Source organism: Acipenser ruthenus, chromosome 20 (genome assembly GCF_902713425.1).
Source record: "Acipenser ruthenus chromosome 20, fAciRut3.2 maternal haplotype, whole genome shotgun sequence".
NCBI classification, from domain to species: Eukaryota; Metazoa; Chordata; class Actinopteri; order Acipenseriformes; family Acipenseridae; genus Acipenser; species Acipenser ruthenus.
This window is the reverse complement of record NC_081208.1, coordinates 5,620,313-5,632,598: the sequence shown is the minus strand read 5'-3', so window position 1 is coordinate 5,632,598 and position 12,286 is coordinate 5,620,313. Positions and strand designations below refer to the sequence as shown.

The window sequence follows — 12,286 nt, the reverse complement described above, 5'->3', positions numbered from 1 at the left end:
TAGGGTCGCAAGAATCAAATTTTACCTAAAAAAAAAAGGCAGTCACTGCATCTCTTTTTACTGGCGTTAAAAAGATTTGACATAAGCATGTATCTCTGCAATTCTGATTTGCTTGATATTGGTGCTCGGCCTCACCTTTCTGGGACCAGGACATTTTGAATGAGCGGAGAGAGGCAGGGAGGCAGGCTGACTGCTAACCCTTGCCAAGTCTGAGAATGAGGTGGAGGATGAGGTCAACTCAAACATACAGCACAGACCGCAATGAGAAACAGCTTTCAATTTACCTCCTTCGTCCAACGTCTGCTTGATTTTTGGCGATGGTTGCAGGGATTTTCCTGTCAATAAAATTGTCTTTTTTTTTTGCCGATGCATTTAGAGTTTCCTGCCTGAAACTTTACATAGCTTTACATTCATTTTTCTTCTTAATAAAAAGAAACGACTGCTGGAGAGGAATTAAGCTGAGCAAGGAGTAAGGATAAGGTCAAAGGATTCCTTACTATTGGTATACCAATTGTATTGCAATAATATGAACCAATACACTGGTAATATATTCCAATGTCATGGTGCCTGTGTGCCATCAAGACCACTGCATTTATTCCACAATTTGCATTTGATGTGAATGGTCTGCTAGGGTTTCTTCAGGGTGATATGGCAGTGGTTCAGCTCACTAAAGGGCTTTATTGTGTGACGGATGTATTGGGCCTCGTCAGAGACACATCGGTGATGTTGATTGAGACACAGGGAATGCTAGGAGGATGGGAGCCCAGTAGCACATTGCTCTCACAGAGCTGTTGGTGTACCTTTGCACAGGAAGACAGTGAGTTCTGACACCACACTGAACCACTCATCCTTAGCTCCAGGCAGGGCCTTGACAAATACACAGATTGAAGAGCACGAATTCGGGGGATTCTGCATGTCTGCTACAGTGGGACTTTTGAGGAGAGCAAGACAGACCAGCAACTGAACCAAATAACTTATTAGGAAACGACTTAAAGCAGTTGCTAAGCAGCTCTGGTTAGGAGAAGAGTGAAACTGTCCATTGTCCAGCTGGTCACTTGTACAGTGTATCACGGTTCATGGGTTGAAATCTCCTGAAAGATCGACCCATGTTATCCACAAATTAGGCATTTGTGAAAGACTAGTTCCATTTTCTTTTGTTTTGGTGTGGTGAGTATTTGTGGCCCGTTTGACCTCTTCTCAGAAGAGCTAACCACATATCTGTGTATACCCAAATAGATACTAGTCTGGCTTCAAATGTTTAAAAATGAATCTTAAAGTGGTACCCAAAATGTAAATTTATGTTTTTAGAAAAGACAAAACACAAAAAGACAAGCAGCTTTAACTGATAGGCCACACTACCTCCCAGTCACTGAGCTCTAACCACTAAGCCACACTGCCTCTTAGTCCTTCAGCTCTAATCAGAAGGCCACACTACAACCAAGTACCTCCGCTCTAACCACTGGGCCACACTGTCCCCGAGTCCCTCAGCTCTTACAACAAGCACTGCCTCTCATCCCCACAGCTCTAACTACTAGAACTTACACTCTCTCCCAGTCCCTCAGTTAAAACCACAAGAGTCACTTTGCATGCCATAATAAATCCCACACTTACTCAAACATCATTCTTCAATCATGTTTATATATATATATATAAACATATATAAACAGTCACATATTGTAACAAGCATTGCTGAGATACTGAAGACCACCTCCTTACCATCATATATGCTGTTTCTCTTCCAGGAAAGACCCTCTGATTTGTCCTTAGAGACTCCCGGAGCCTCCTCTTGTGCTGAAATCTTTGGTTCAGTGGAAGTTGAAACCCTTAAAAAAAAAAAAAAAAAAAAAGGAACAAACTCAAGTTAATTTGACTGGGAGACTCCTGCAGACCACCAACCTTAAAAAGGGCTGTTTTATAGTGTTACCTTCTCAGAGGCTTCATAGTGAAGAAAGCTTTTTAATAATGGAAAAGACATCTGATTGAGTTATACTGCAGTCCAGTTTTTGCAGTACTTCGAAGCTGCATACAGTATTATGTTCCGTAGCTTAATGACTGTACCGTATAGTTCACTTGTGATTCGCGGTGTGACCTGCTACATACCATAGATACGTAAAGCATGTTGAGTAAATAGAAATGCAACAGTATTTGCTGTTTTGTCTTTTATTCGTGTGTCTTGATAAATTGCACCCCTTGGTGTACAGAGATGAACCAAGGGAGTGTAACCACTGTCCTCAAACCCCACATCCCAATAAGACAAAAATATTTAACAGTGTGAGAATAAGCAGAAGTGCTGCAGTGGTTTTGTTATATACTAGACAAGCAATACCAGTAACAAACACGGATTAAACCATCCAAGGTCTTGCAGAATTCCAACACACTTCCTAGAACGTCTGGCCTTTCACCCCTGCATTGTTCTGAATAACTTCCTTTTAGAAATCTTGTAGAACCACGACAATGACCAACAGTACTCAACACTTTGTCGGAAACAAATCATTCCTTTTTTTAAGGAATCGGTATCTTCAAATGTCATTCATATATATTTACATTGTCCTTACACTGTATGGTGTTTGCAAGCATTCTGAGTGGTTCTGGGTTCTGTTGTTCCAATATGCTACCCAGCTCCTGGTCCAGGCCCTGGTACTCTCCCGCCTAGACTACTGCAACTCCCTCCTGGCTGGCCTCCCTGCGTCCGCCACCCGTCCGCTCCAGCTCATCCAGAACTCTGCTGCTCGCCTGGTGTTCTCTCTACCTCGCTTCGCCCACACTACTCCACTACTCCGCTCGCTCCACTGGCTCCCGATCACCGCTCGCATCCAGTTCAAGACTCTTGTACTAGCCTACAGATGCCTTGATCAGACTGCACCCAGCTACCTCCAGACCCTCATCTCTCCCTACACCCCCACTCGACCTCTCCGCTCCGCCTGCACTAGAAGACTGGCTCTACCTCCGCTACGCTCCCCTGCCTCCCGAGCCCGCTCCTTCTCCACCCTTGCTCCGCAGTGGTGGAACGACCTTCCTACAGATGTCAGGACTGCCCAGTCCCTGACCACATTCCGGCGCCTCCTTAAGACTCACCTCTTCAAACAGCACCTGTAGAACTCCTCTGTTATATCCTGGGACACTATCACCCTTCATTAAATATGCTTTATTTTGCTCTTATCTGCCCCCTATTTTACTGCATTTAATCCTGTACCTCAGAATATTGTAATCTGCCAAGTGTTTAATCTGTAGTATTTTGTACTTAATCATATCCTGATGTAACTATCACTATTTAATCATATCCTGATGTAACTTTCACTATTATCTGCTGTATTATTGAATTGTGGTTTGTCACACTTGAGAATTATTGTATTTCTTGTTCTTATTGTATGACTTATATTGTAACACTTGAATGTATTTGTATTTGCTTGCGATTGTAAGTCGCCCTGGATAAGGGCGTCTGCTAAGAAATAAATAATAATAATAATAATAATAATAATAATAATAATAATAATAATATTGTATTATTTCTCTCTAAACTTGCCTTTACCTGGCTTTGAGCTTGTCCTGAGAATCCTAAATGCTAGGGCTGAACAGCCTCCCTCATTGCATTCAAATAGCATGACAATGTTGTCTTTCAACTCAGCCAGCACCACCTATTCTATAGACAAGGAGAGTATGTGGGGCTGACAGAGATGAAAGGTTGTTACGTCACATGACTTGACTGGCATAAGGAAGGCTGTTCGTTCCAAAGAGGAACCAATAATACCTTGATAAACTGCTTTTCTAACTAAACATACAGACATTCACAGCTGAACATTGTCCTTGCACTGTCTTTACTGAAAAAGTAATTTACATGTCTTAGCCATTCTTAAAAGGGTAGTGTTTGAACAGGATATTCCAATCTTTTGCCAGTAGTAGCACATTTCATTTATTTTTAAATTTTTAACAAAGTTGTTTGTTAGAGTGCATTCATAACCCTCTCACAGCTAGAGGAAACCTAGAAAAGAACACATATGTTTGGTCGAGAATAATATGACATTTTATGGAAATGCTAGTCTGCTTGACTTGGTGTATAGTTTGCCTCAAAAATCACTACACAGTAAGCATTTTTGGATTAAATAAATCAAACCGTTCTTCTGAGACGCATACCTTTTTCTTTCATACGCCTGAAGAGGCTAATGAGGTCTCTAAAGCCAGTTGTTGAATCTAGTAACAAATCGCTTCAAACTCTCCCAATCAATTATTTTAAATATCTGGTTACTTTATCTCACTATTGTCCATGTATCTTTAGAAACATTGCACATTCTTCAACAATTCTTTGACAGTAAAACAGGTTCATAATGACAGCAGCATTTAAGGCAAGTTTCAGGGCTAGCCTGCTTGTTTACCACACCCCACCACACCAACTTTCCTCAGGTGAGAAACCAAGCTTGTTTCTGTTTACCTGCCTCTCCAAGACAGTCTCTTGTACATGCTGCTGGCATGGCAGGGGTTAATAGTCCTGATGGTGAGTTTGTTGTATACCAAAGCAATCCTTTTCAGATCTATTGCTGTTTTTTAATCTCGTATATGCCACAGAACCCAGGAAAGCCTGTACTGTTGCAGATTCCTCCCCTAGAAGGCGGGCCTCATGAATATGTAATAAGCAGGAGGAAGGTAAAAGGTCAGGTTGAGTGTTCTGCAGTGTTAACCCTTAAGGTACTGAATTAACTGCAACAAGGGAAAATGCTGCTCAGGTTTGAACTTCTACATTCTTATTTTAAACAAAGCAAAAACTACATTAGGTATTACTTTATTTGTCAGCTTGAACAAGATGAACTTGTTATGCAAGACATAATGAAATATTATTAGGCCAGTTTGCATAAGCTGTTGTTTAAAGGAAAATGCAATTATTTGGATCCTATTTTGAAGCGACGTCAAATGCAAATGTACTCAGAGGAATCAATTGAATGGAACACAGGATATTAAAATGGGTTCTGTGAGTTGACATGAGCAGTCTCTTTCCAGTCTCGCACAATTTAAATGATTTTAGTCCACATAAATGGGTATTAAACAAATGTATAGCTTGGTCTGATTTTACAGAGGGAATTATTCATTTATCATTTTTTTTGTATTTATTCATAACACTTCCATCTGGTTCTCTTCTATATCTGTAAGTGCAAGTCATGAAATATACATGTATTAAAAGTAGGTCATTTTACACACACTGCATCATCCATCTTTCCTTTTGTGTCATTTTTATAGGAAGTAACCACAGTCTGTAATCATGCAACCAGACTGCTATCAATTACATTGGACTACAGTATAATACAATACAATTGGTATACAAGTTACGTCTGTTGCTCTAACTAAAGCAGGGGGGTCCAATCACGGTCCTGGAGGACTATTCCACTCCAGGTTTAACAGGTTAAATGAGGTCATCAACTACAGGGTCTGGATGGAGGTTTGATTGGTTCAATTAAGCCATTTAGAACAGGGTTGGAACAAAGACCAGGACTGGAAGAATCAACTTCGGCCACCCCTAAACTAAAACATTGCTTTCATTAAAGAGCAAAACAAATGGAGAATTTAGTTAAGAATAGTTTGAATTGGTTAGCTTGTCTCGCTTGAGACCATGGCAACAGGCAAATGCTGCTGTGTGTATGCAAATTGAGTATACCACAGACCTTTAAAAATCTCAGTCCCTTATCATTTTTTTTTTTTTTTTTTTTAATAATTTAGTCGTTGCCAATTAGTTTTTATTATTTTCTCCCCAATTTGAAATGCACAATTATTTTTAGGCTCAGCTCACCGCTACCACCCCTGCACTGACTCGGGAGGTGCGAAGATGAACACACGCTGTCCTCCGAAGCGTGTGCCGTCAGCCAACCGCTTCTTTACACTCTGCTGATTCACCGTGCAGCCGCCTCAGAGCTACAGCATCGGAGGACAACGCAGCTCTGGGCAGCTTACAGGCAAGCCCGCAGGCGCCCGGCCAGACTACAGGGGTCACTGGTGCGCGGTGAGCCGGGGACACCCTGGCCGACATAAGCCCTCCCTCCCCCCGGGCAACGCTCGGCCAATTGAGCGCCGCCCCCTGAGAGCTACCGTCCACGGTCGGCTGAGGAATAGCCTGGACTCAAACTCGCGACGTTCAGGCTATAGAGCGCATCCTGCACTCTAGCAAGTGCTTTTACTGGATATGTCACTCGGGAGCCCCCAGTCCCTTATCATTTTTACAATGAAACGTACCAGCCCTTTAACCCTATGGATATATAATAACTTTAGCAGAGACTAGCAAAATGTGAAATATGTTAGTCATTATGACATCAGTGAGGTTCTGATTGACCACACCTGTGAGGATCATTTTTCAGGGAGTCTGCCAATGAGGGATAAGCTGGGTGTTTCCAGGGACAGTGCTGGTGAGACCCACCTTCCCTTGATGAGCTGTTTGTTCTGTTCTGAAATCCTGTCAGTCTTTAGTTAATGTCATGTCTGAACTTGTGCTTGTCATTTAAAGATGCCACATGGGTTATGCACAGTATGTGCCCAGACAGCATTGATAAAAACAGCAACTAATCTCCAATGCTTTCAATTACAGATTTAGGTATCTAGGTGTGTAGATGACGCATGCAGAAAAAAAAAAACTGTTGTGCCAAAAAAAAAGTTTCATTGTTTGATTCTAATTATGGGATTGTGTTTTGTATTTATCACACAATGTGATCGGTTGTATTAAAACTGTATTTGAATACCACATCTTTTTTTTAATGCCTTGTAGAAATTCATAAAATTAGACAATATAATTGTCTTGGGTTTGAACTGGTTTACTTTGTTTTTGTTTTGTTTTTTCCCCCAAAAATCTATTTTTTTAAGCGCAGAAAATATGCAAACAATATTAATCGTGGAGAAAATTAAACAAGACATGAAACTATGGAATAGTTGCACAGTGTACCAAACGGGTCTACCAGAATGCAGCTGCAGTGAAAATAACAAACCATGTGCTAAGTACACTAGCAAGGGGCACTGTACTCATTGAAGAACTCCTACAGTATTGCCACAGCTTCTGCTTTAAGAGACGCAAATGAAAACAGTTTGTCTAGTTTGATACGTACCCGTGGGGGTTCACTTTGAGGGAAAAACAAGAAGCTGGAAAAGCTGACACAGCACTAAGACGGGCCCATGCAAAGTTTTACTGTGGTTACCAGCACATCCTCACAAAATGGAATCAAAGCTTCATTGGTAACATATTTTATTTTTTTTTGCTAATGTTTGAAAGCAAAAATATTGATGATGTCTGTGTTTCTGTTCTGCAACCTTTTTTCTAACCATTTTTCTTTTCTTTGTTTCAAATTGTTTACATCTTTTTTTAACAAAAAAGAAGTGAAGAGTAAAAGTGAAATCCACTACAGCTTTAAGTGAGAATCGTTGGGTTGTTAACATACTGTCAAAGTTTAATCTCTTTATACTTCGTTCTACAATCTAAAAATGAGACTTCAAATATGTACACAGTCTTGAACCTTTTGACTTTATAACTCCAGTCTGTCAAAGTTGTTTATAGTAACAACTAAAAATATAAAACCCAGCACAAATTCAGTACTGTGTGAATCCAACTTTCAAACCGATTTCAAAGCTAGACGATGCATAATATTGTGTTATATCTCGTCTCCACTATATCCCCTGTGGATGATAATACAGTTAAACAGCACTAATGTGCAGGAACAATGCTCCACAGCAATCCTGCGGCAGATCTCAAATTCCAGGGATTCAGAGAGTCTCTCTGCAGACGGCCCACGGGAATGAGCACTTCGTCCCCTGGCATTTACAAACGCTTCCGAAAGCCCTGAATAACAATCTGGACTGCAGCCTACAAGGTGACGAGATGAAGCCCAGGCTTTGAGTTCTGAATACAGTCTCTTTGAGTGCTTCACTGTATGTTGTTTTATGTTGTTTGCTGCTAAACCTATCTTTCTGACTTTGTAACAGCCCTTGTGTGGGACAGTCTGTCTAATCATATCTTCCTGTTATAGTGAAAGATAACTTACCCTCCTGTTGCCTCACTAGCTGCCAAACCTGTTGAACAGATTGCAAAAAGAGTGAGTTTAATAGAAAATTAAACAGATTTCAAAATATAGGATAGTATCAACAATGACCAGCTAGTGGCTGCAATAGCTGATAATATAAAAGATTACAGAAGAGTTACATCTCTATAAATATACATTTTCTCATTCTCACACTCTCATTGACCTCTCAAAAGTAAATAGTAATATACTGCATTTCAGTGCTTCCTTACCTGGGCCGGCAGGTTGTGCAGAGGAGATTGAAGGTGCTGCGAGGTCCTCCTGACCAGCAGGGGGCGTGTCAGATTCTGGTTGTTTCGTTCTGGAAGGCTTTTGTGCTTGTTCGGTGGGAGAGGTTTGCAGGTCTGTCTGAGGGTTGGGGTCTGAGTTCAGCTTCAGGGTCTCCTGTGTACCATGGACAGTCTGCTCATTGTCTTTTTTCGTGGGACTGTCCATTTTGTCATCCTCATTGGCACTGTCCTCAAAATCAAACTCCTCCCCTTGATCTTCCTCCTCCTCTTCCTCCTCCAGCTTCTTCCTGTCCTCTGAGGGTTCTGTCGCCATGGTGGCTGTGAGGGAAACAAATCACTGTCAACACTTTGGCTGGCAGGTTCATTGCACAGGGCTGTCAACAGGCACACATACTTTAGCTGGTGATTAGAACCATGCATACCTGTACATCTATATGTATTATAAGCTGGAGGGCTCGTCTGATCCTATACAAACTAAGGAGAAAACTCTTTGTTAATGCCACAAGAAAAGCATGTCAGCTATCTGTATCAATGGACGAAAAAGTTAATGAACTTGATGGATACCAACAGTATGTACAAAATAGTGTGGAATAAGAACTGGCAATAAATAGTTTAATGAAAATTGGGCAAGTGGTATTTAAGACCTAGATGTCATTAGGTAAGGAAATGTGACATACAGACAGACAGATGTACAGATATAGGTATCTCCCCAATCTGATACTCCCTGTAACTTATTCTAAATAATGTTAATACCAAGATTCATCATAACTGGATCTGTGCTTTTCCAGATATATGGAAACATTTGAACTGTCAACCCTGTTGCCTCCCCTGCTGCCTCCCCTGCTGTATATCATGCATATTGTTGGTTGTTTAAATCCAGCTTTGTAACATTGACAGGTGAGTTGTTAAGCAAAGCAACAAAGTTACCTTTTTATTGCTCATGTGCAATTTCTATATTTTGAAAAACGTTTGTTTGCAAGGAAACACTAATCTTATTCACAGCCCCTTGTATTGCACTAGAGGGTTTTAGATCCTGCCAAACTCACATTACCGGGCTTGCAACAGAGCAGGTAGGTATCCGCAGTCACATGTTTCACTTTATTACACGTACTAAACATTTCAAGAGGTGTGTTTGTATTTAATGAGGAAGTTCATCTTTAATTAGAAGACCTGCTGATTTGCAGGTGACATTAGAGCATTTCATTTCCTCACGGGACAGTGAGGCAGCTGCACCTGCCCTGTCACATTCCGCGCTTGACTCCTCCTGAAGTAAGCTGAAGAGCTGGATTGGGTGTCATGTTATGCAGGAGCCCAGGGTGGCTTAATCAGGAGCTTTACCATCAATGATCACAGCTTTCAGTTCAGATGATTCAAGGAAGGCAATCCCTGTTGCTTCATGACAACTCCAAGCTGTTTCAGTTCTCCTCCCCTGCATTCCTACATTTCAAGCACAATAACTAAACACTCAGTCAACTGCTATGGCCAAAGGTTTTGCATCACCTAGAATTTTAGGATGGAAACAAATCTATATGAACATAATTTCGATTTTTTTTATTTAACATCATGCAACTAAAGAAACTACAAAATTATATCACGAAAGTCTACTGGAAGCCAAAAATAGTAGTACAGTATTTCATGTTAGATTTCAAAATGTTTAATTTTTCCAATTTACCAGTTTTTTTGTTATATGGAAAATTACAAAGCAGAATGCTCAATTTGTTGATGTAATATTATTCAGCAGGTTTCATTCGCCTTTATGAAGCAATATTAGTTCATTTATAGGATGATGCAAAACGTTTGGCCATAGCTGTACAAGAATTTCAGATCTGCTGTCAGTCTTGAGAGAGGAACAGGATTAAAAGGCAGGGTGTTCAGGGTGGGGGTGCGTTCACTTGCTTGCCCCAGTCAGTCTAACTGTAGCCAGTGTCATTGCCCCTCATGTTTCAACACTAATCTAATACACGACAGACAGGAATTCTACATTTCTGGTTTAACATGCATGCTTGTTGGGTAAAGCGTTGCAGCATATGAAACATTATCGTATATTACAGAAAGCATTTGGGTCTGAAAATGCAGTGGAAAGAAATCTACAAACATCAAGGTTTGTGAAACAGTTTCTGTGATACAGTAAAGCTAAGGACTGTGAAAGCAATAATTGTGAAACTGTATGTATGTTATCATATATGAAAGTCATTAATCTGTATTGATATCCACAAACTGAAAAAAAACATCCAGATTGATAAATAACCCATGGGTTTCACTCAGTAAATGCCTGAAAAGTCCCTTTGGGACCAGAGGAGAGCTGCTTTGTCATGAAATTGACATAGCTGTATACCCACATCTCTACAGTTCAGTTCAATGGCCATTGTGCACCTTAGGTAGGTCTACATGCAGTATTGTAAATCTTATTGTACTAAAATGATACATTCAAATATATACTTTATATAGATTAATGTCAACTGTGTTGTTTGTTGGATGTCTTGCAGGGTTTGATTGAATCATTTACAGTGCTAGTGCTGCTCAATTCTGCTGTACTGTATCTCTTTGTAAAAGTGGACATGTTTCAGCTCTCAGATTCTAGTCCTAGAGCCTGTGTTGTGTCAGGGCGTGTTCTGGGCTGAAGTGGTTATGGTTTAAAGGGAGCTGTTTATCCAGACTGAAGGGTTGCTTTATAAGCCTGTAATTTGTTCTGTGTTTAGACCTGGAATCCACACTCCGACAGCGGTGGTGAACAGCACTTCCTTTGGTCTGCTATTAAACTGTTTCGGAGAATAAGCTTCTTTGCATTGTTAATGCTGTGACAGCGATTCATTATCATCCATTGCAACCATTTTTTTACTAAAAATAATAAAGCATGAAATGAGTCCCGTCTTTGTTAGGTAAAGATTGGATATTGGAAGGGAGTTCCAAAAGCTAACATTAGATGGGGTCCTAGTAAGGTTTAGTTCCATTATAAAGTCTACAGTACCTTGTTAAATATTGTAACTAGGGTACGCTCTCCAAGGAAGGATATTAAAGTGGTTCTTCTGCATGCTAGAAAAACTTGGACCTCATCCGTTTTCTATTTTGGAAAATAGAGTTTATCGGAAGTGCTATTTCAGTTTTGCATTGGCTTTTCCTAATATGGCAGTGGAGCCTGTGAGATCTATTGTGCCAGCAGTTTGAGTTTTAAGGTTTCTACAAAAAATGAGAAAGGTGCAAACAGAAAGCACTGTGCTGAGGTGATAGTCTTTAAGGGACAATGCATTAAAAGGATTTGAAAGCAACGTAAAGTGTGGAATTGATACACTGCGGGAGTGTGGAAGTTTTCCAGTCATTTATATTTAATTTCAGTATTATTGTGCTTATTTTGTAAATTGACAACAACATTGGATTTTTTTCAGGTTCCATTGATTGCTATGTGTCTCTGTGTGGAGCTTGATCACTGCCTGACACTGTCTGCCTTGGCTTGGAGGCAGAAGGAGCTTGCCCAGTTCATGATGCTGTAAAGAGTTAGGAGTGTCAAAATACATTTCTTTGTGTTTTTATGATTGCAAATATTGTGGGGTTTTTTAAAGTCTGTGTTAAGGTGCTTTGAGTTCAGAAGCTGTTCTCCAGGTCTAGCCCATGCCATAGACATATATAATACAGGCTACATATAAAGTGTCTTGATATTAGTAAGCAACAGCATCAACTAATGCTCAGCTTATTGCCAGCAAAACTGAAGGAAACTTGTTTGCAAAGTGGCAGGTCACTAAATGGCGCTGGCTCTTACTTCTAAGGCACTTTGGCAGATCTAGTCTATGTTACATGTATCTATGGTAAGCAACTAGAACTAAAGAAAAGCTCCTGAACTTTTAACTTCTTGAGTCTCAAAAAGCCACCAAGATGTGATGTCTGAAACAGAAAATGATATGCACAGTAAATCTAAAGAAGAAGGTTACATTACTTTAACAGGGATAGTTCATACTCATACCAAGGTATTTCATGCATACTTTTTAGAAAGCTTTAGTTGCTAAGCAGCCTTCTATCCACTTA

General features: G+C 40.3%; 1 protein-coding gene across 6 annotated transcripts in view; it reads right to left on the bottom strand.

Annotated features, from left to right (window-relative positions):
- LOC117425061 (rho guanine nucleotide exchange factor 10-like protein) overlaps window positions 1–12,286 on the bottom strand; it is a 75,939-nt gene that overhangs the window by 54,888 nt on the left and 8,765 nt on the right. For 3 of the 6 annotated variants that reach the window (XM_058993308.1, XM_058993307.1, XM_058993309.1), the window contains exons 2-5: window positions 8,252–8,587; window positions 8,004–8,031; window positions 1,717–1,823; window positions 285–335 (exon numbers count right to left, since the gene is read on the bottom strand). In XM_058993308.1, coding sequence (XP_058849291.1) covers window positions 285–335; window positions 1,717–1,823; window positions 8,004–8,031; window positions 8,252–8,582 — 517 coding nt within the window. In that variant the 5' untranslated portion in view covers window positions 8,583–8,587. Of the gene's footprint in view, window positions 1–284; window positions 336–1,716; window positions 1,824–4,426; window positions 4,609–8,003; window positions 8,032–8,251; window positions 8,588–12,286 lie in introns of those variants that run through there. The other 3 variants (XM_034041718.3, XM_058993310.1, XM_034041722.3) reach the window with 3 other exon arrangements.